The 5,396-nt window shown below is 56.3% G+C and overlaps 1 protein-coding gene across 4 annotated transcripts; it reads left to right on the plus strand.

The window, feature by feature from the left end:
- Nucleotides 1–678: 678 nt before the first annotated feature.
- SUOX (sulfite oxidase) lies at nucleotides 679–4,776 on the plus strand. 4 transcript variants are annotated; one of them, XM_055328110.1, is made up of 4 exons: nucleotides 679–734; nucleotides 2,132–2,188; nucleotides 2,452–2,629; nucleotides 2,863–4,776. In XM_055328110.1, the coding sequence occupies exons 2-4, from the start codon at nucleotides 2,142–2,144 to the stop codon at nucleotides 4,270–4,272; spliced, it is 1,635 nt and encodes a 544-aa protein (XP_055184085.1). In that variant the 5' UTR covers nucleotides 679–734; nucleotides 2,132–2,141; the 3' UTR covers nucleotides 4,273–4,776. The 4 variants fall into 4 exon arrangements, with proteins under 4 accessions (XP_055184085.1, XP_055184084.1, XP_055184083.1 ...); XM_055328109.1 differs by having other exon boundaries at nucleotides 688–1,121; XM_055328108.1 differs by having other exon boundaries at nucleotides 689–1,050.
- The last annotated feature ends 620 nt before the right edge of the window (nucleotides 4,777–5,396 follow it).

Raw genomic sequence — 5,396 nt, forward strand, 5'->3', positions numbered from 1 at the left:
AAGGATAAAGGATAATTGCAAACATCTTCTTAGTGACTCTCTGAGATAATGAGCGATTATAATCTTCCTACTTTGGGGTTGTTCAATGTTATTGCTCTCGTCATGACCAATTATTTTTTCAATTGCCTTAACTAAGAAAAAAATGGTTATATTGTTGGTTCCATGATTTGGGAAGAAAATCGACAAGTCCAAGGGATCTCGAAGTCTTTGAACCACTTATTTAGGCTTCATTTCTCCTCTTGCTGGATGTAAGAGAATTGAGCGCTTGACCTTGTTTTCGCCAAAAGACAAACAAGGGCTGTAAAATAGTTGCAACACACGTTTGTCAAAAACAGGGTGGAGGCGGAGCTCGCGGCCGGGAGCAAGCCGGCGGGATTTCCAGGCCGCCTCGGGGAACGCACCTTGTGTCTCAGCTGCAGGGGCAGGGCGGGGGCATCTCAAAACCTCCCACCTTCAGCCCCACCTTTGGAGTCCTCGTCCCCGTCACAGTGAGGGTCCCATTCCTCGTCGAGCGGGGAATGAAGATAACCGCCAGGTTCAGCTCCGAGCCCTCGGGGCGCCCCGCCTGCCCGGGCCTCCGGGGGGCGGGCAAAGCGGCGTGGAGGCGGCCAATGGCCGGGGCCGGACCGAGTGGTCCTGGGGCCGGCCCGCGTCAGCGCGCTCGCCCCGCCCCTCGGCCGAGTCGCCTGGAGCCGGCGGGCAAGCCACCGCGAGGCCCGCGGACGCCGAACCCGGTAAGGGGGCAGGGTGCCAGCCGGGGAGCAGCCAGGCCTTCGGGACCCGGGGGTGCCCCGCACCCCATGCGTTCCAACAAAACCGCCGGTGCCGCCTCCGCCCCCGCCGCCCCGCTGGTCCCGGGCGAGGTGTCTGCCTCGAGCCGCGCGTGAGCTGGGCAGTGGCTCCGGGTGCTGTGCTGCGGCCCACGAGCCTCCCCGCTCAGGAGCCCCTGCGGAGCGAGCGGCCGCCACCCGCACGGCAGGTGTGCCATCTGTCCTGGAGCGGAAGGTTGCTTCTCCCAAGCCTGGGACTCCGCGCTGACCGAGTTCGCCTGTAAGTCAGCGCTGCCGGCGCCACGCTAGCCTGGGTCAGGGGGCCGCCGGCATCGAGGGCAGGTGGGACAGGTGAGGATCCCGCGGCCCGGAGTACAGTGCAGGCGCCGCTCCTGCTCCTGTGGCCCTGGCAGTTTCCCGGCCTGCCCCCCCTCTTTAGCTTTTCCCCAGCAATGGGCACTCTTCTCCCTCTTCCCTATTTTGGCATTCCTGGGTCAGTGATCCGCTCAGTGTTCTGAGGAAGGAACTGCGGGCCACAGTGCCAAAAATGACTTCTTCGCTGACACCGGAGCCATTAACTTCCCAATTTGCTGAGTTCCTGGGAATGGCACAGACAAGGTAGGGGTGGAAACCTTGGGTGGGGTTCCAGTTCCCAGCTGGGTTGCATTATCTTTTTCCCCTACGTTGGCAGAGGAAAGGAGGGGACTGAAAGGCCTTCAAAGACGGTGTTACTTGTTTGCTCCTCACAGCCACCTTGCGAGGTAGATCTCATTTCATAGATGAGGACACAGGTCTGAGAGGCTTGGTATCTTGCCCGGGCAGTGGGGCTGGTTAACAGAGCCAGTTTCACAAACCGGAGGCAGTTCAACTCCAGAATCTGAGCTCATTCTTCCCATTAGGTTCCCACCACCTTTTCCACCGTTTTGTCCCTTAGTCTGCCCCTCAGTTGTCCTCTGCTGACTTTGGAAATGATAAATCAGCCACCTGGGTAGTAGATATTTTGACTTCTGTCCTTTAGGCCCTTGGCCCCAAACATTGTTCTCTGTAGTGGACAAAGTAGAGAATGGAAGATGGGAGATAGGTGATTCTAGAAGACCAAACAGCCCCTCCCCCTCACCAGCCCCATTCTCCTCCATCCTGTCAGCACAGTCTCTGAAGTTCATTACGTTTTATCTAAGGACCCATTTGGGCACCCCCCACACACACACATGCATTCCCATCCTTTGGCCTGATTACCCCAGAAAAACTCTCCTCATTTGCCCAGGGAACACCTTGCTGACCTTCTCTGCATCCCTTTAGGATGACCTAAGATCATCCCCTTCTAGAACTCCCTGTCTTGATCCTGGAATCTTTTCCCACAGGTCTGCCACAATGCTGCTGCAGAGGGCTATGATCCCACGTTTCCGACAGGCCTGCAGGTAGGCCATCCATCCTAGAACTCATCTCATAGCCCATATCCCCCACTCCTAGTATCTTTATGATGTTTTATCTACCAGATAAGATAGCTGAGATGATGGCTACCAGGGAGGAAAGTGAAAGCCATAATTCACCCATTGGCCCCACCCATCCCTGGACAAACAAAGTCCCAACTGGAAGAACCAGTGGCCAACCTGGTAAACGCTAAGCCTTCACTGTCCCTTTCATATGATTGGAACTGTGCTAAGCCCTCTCTCTCTTCCAGACTCAAGTTAGTCCCCTCAAGGCTCTGTATTCAAGCCTGCTCTACAAATGATTCATCTCAGCCCCAGTATCCCAGCCTTGCCTTCTCTGGTGATAACTCCAGCACGAGGGGATGGAGAGTCATGGGGACTCTGCTAGGCCTGGGTGCGGTGTTGGCCTATCATGACCACCGGTGCAGGGTAAGTGGGGGAAGGAAGGGACTTCACTGTCAGAACAAAGGGGCCCTAGTATGCTCCCCGGAAACCCAGGCTATGAACACAGAGCCCATGGTCCTAAGTGCTTTCCTGCAGAGTAAAGATGGAGTCTGCTACCTCTGTTTCACAGTGGCCATGACTTTAAGGGTTAGGGTAGGGTGAGCTAGAGTGATTCCTTCTTACTATGTATGTTTCTTTTCTGTTTGCCCTGCCCGCAGGCTGCTCAGGAATCACCACACTTATACACGAGAGAGGAAGTAAGAGCTCACAGCAGCCCTGAGACTAGGATCTGGGTGACTCTGGGCTGTGAGGTGTTTGATGTTACAGAATTTGTGGACCTACACCCAGGGGGGCCGTCAAAGCTGATGCTGGCAGCAGGGGGTCCTCTAGAGCCCTTCTGGGCCCTCTATGCCGTTCATAACCAGCCCCACGTGCGTGAGCTACTGGCTCAGTACAAGGTCGGGGAGCTGAGCCCTGAAGACAAGGAGCCCTTTACCTTGAAGACCTCTGACCCTTACAGTGATGATCCTGTCCGTCACCCAGCCCTGAAGGTCAACAGCCAGCGCCCCTTTAATGCAGAGCCCCCCCCTGAACTGCTGACAGAAAACTATATCACACCTAACCCTATCTTCTTCACCCGAAACCATCTGCCTGTACCTAACCTGGACCCAGAAACCTATCGCCTGCATGTAGTAGGGCCACCTGAGGGTCAGTCACTGTCCCTATCCCTGAATGACTTGTACCAGTTCCCTAAGCATGAGATCACAGTCACTCTTCAGTGCGCCGGCAACCGACGCTCTGAGATGACTCGGTTCAAAGAAGTCAAAGGTCTGGAGTGGAACACGGGGGCCATTAGCACTGCACGCTGGGCTGGGGCACGCCTCTGTGATGTGTTAGCCAAGGCTGGTCACCAACTCTGTGAAACTGAGGCCCATGTCTGCTTTGAGGGACTGGACTCAGACCCCACAGGGACAGCCTACGGAGCATCCATCCCTCTGGCTCGGGCCATGGACCCTGAAGCTGAGGTCCTGCTGGCATATGAGATGAATGGGCAGCCTCTGCCTCGAGACCATGGCTTTCCTGTGCGGGTGGTGGTGCCTGGTGTGGTGGGTGCCCGCCATGTCAAATGGCTGGGCAAAGTGAGTGTGGAACCAGAGGAAAGTTACAGTCACTGGCAGCGACGGGATTACAAAGGCTTCTCTCCATCTGTGGACTGGGACACAGTAGATTTTGACTCAGCTCCATCTATTCAGGAACTTCCTGTCCAGTCGGCCATCACAGAGCCCAAGGATGGGGAGACTGTGCAATCAGGGGAGGTGACTATCAAGGGCTATGCGTGGAGTGGTGGTGGGAGGGCTGTGGTCAGGGTGGATGTGTCTCTGGATGGGGGCCTAACCTGGCAGGTGGCTGAGCTGGATGGAGAGGAACAGCGCCCCCGAAAGGCCTGGGCCTGGAGGCTGTGGCAGCTGCAAGCCTCTGTGCCAGCTGGGAAGAAGGAATTGAACATTGTTTGTAAGGCTGTAGATGACAGCTACAATGTGCAACCAGACACGGTGGCCCCAATCTGGAACCTGCGAGGTGTGCTCAGCAATGCCTGGCACCATGTCCATGTCCGTGTCGCCCCATGAGAAGGTGAAATGGAATTACCTACTCCCAGAATCATTTTCTCAACCCCTTTCCATACCCATCCTTTTCCCTCATTCCCACAGAAAAAGCTTTCTTTTCATCATCACTTCTTGGATCCCAACCCTGTAGTGTCCCTTCCTAAACCACACACAGATACACACATGGCCCATTTCCAAGTGGGCACCAGCTCTCCTTTGACTCTAGGTTACAAAACTCCTATTGTGCCAGGAATTGAGAGCTGCTGGAGCAGGGGGCTAGAAGTGGGGAAGTTCAGCACACAAGCACTCTCCTCTTCCTACCCCATCTCCGCTTCTAATGTACACCACCACTTTACTTGGCTTTTCTTCTTGGGAGTCTTCAGAGACTGTGTGTAGCTGTAAGAAAAGCGTATGTGCAACTTTCTACGGACTTTCTGGGTTGCCAGAGGTTGTAAAGGGTGAACTCCTTCCCCCTTTATAGTTCTACTTTTCTAAATACATCAATAAAGTATCTGTTTAAGACTACAACTCTGAAAAAAGAAAAATTATGACTTTGGAGGCTGGAGTGTGAGCGTGTTAGGCTGCGGGAGGGAGATGCACTGGCCCTGGGATACGTAGTGAGATGATCCAGAGCAAGGTGGGGAGGGAGCGGGGCAGGGAAGCAGGTACAGGGACGTGCAGAAGTGGGACTTCCCTCCCTGCCGCGGGCCGCGCCCCTTAGCGTTGCTCAGGTGACCGGCCCCAGAAGACTTCCCAGAGCGGTCTTAAAAATTGACATTATGAAGCTCCTCCCTGCGCCTCCCCCTTCCTGCACTTCGCAGGAGAGGCAGAGAATCGCTCAGAGGTTAAAACCAGTATTCTCGTAGTACGGGCGGGGCAACCCTTGGCTCTAGGGACAGCCATGCCGCGGCGCCGAGGCGCCGCCAAGGGGCAGCCACCGAGCGCCCCTCCGCGGGCGAGCGCGCGTCTCCGACTTGGAGCTCTCGGCGCTCGGCTGCTCTCCCCTAGCTCGTCTCCCTTTTCCCCGGCAGTCTCCCCGGCTCGGGGACGCTCGGTGTTCGGCCACGCCGCCTGTCGCCTGGTAGTGGGACCGGAAGTTGCTCGGGGGAGGGGGCCGGCTGGGCGGGGGGGGGCGAAGGGGGGGCCGG

The sequence above is a fragment of the Nyctereutes procyonoides genome, unplaced genomic scaffold (genome assembly GCF_905146905.1).
Source record: "Nyctereutes procyonoides isolate TBG_1078 unplaced genomic scaffold, NYPRO_anot_genome, whole genome shotgun sequence".
Classification (NCBI taxonomy): Eukaryota; Metazoa; Chordata; class Mammalia; order Carnivora; family Canidae; genus Nyctereutes; species Nyctereutes procyonoides.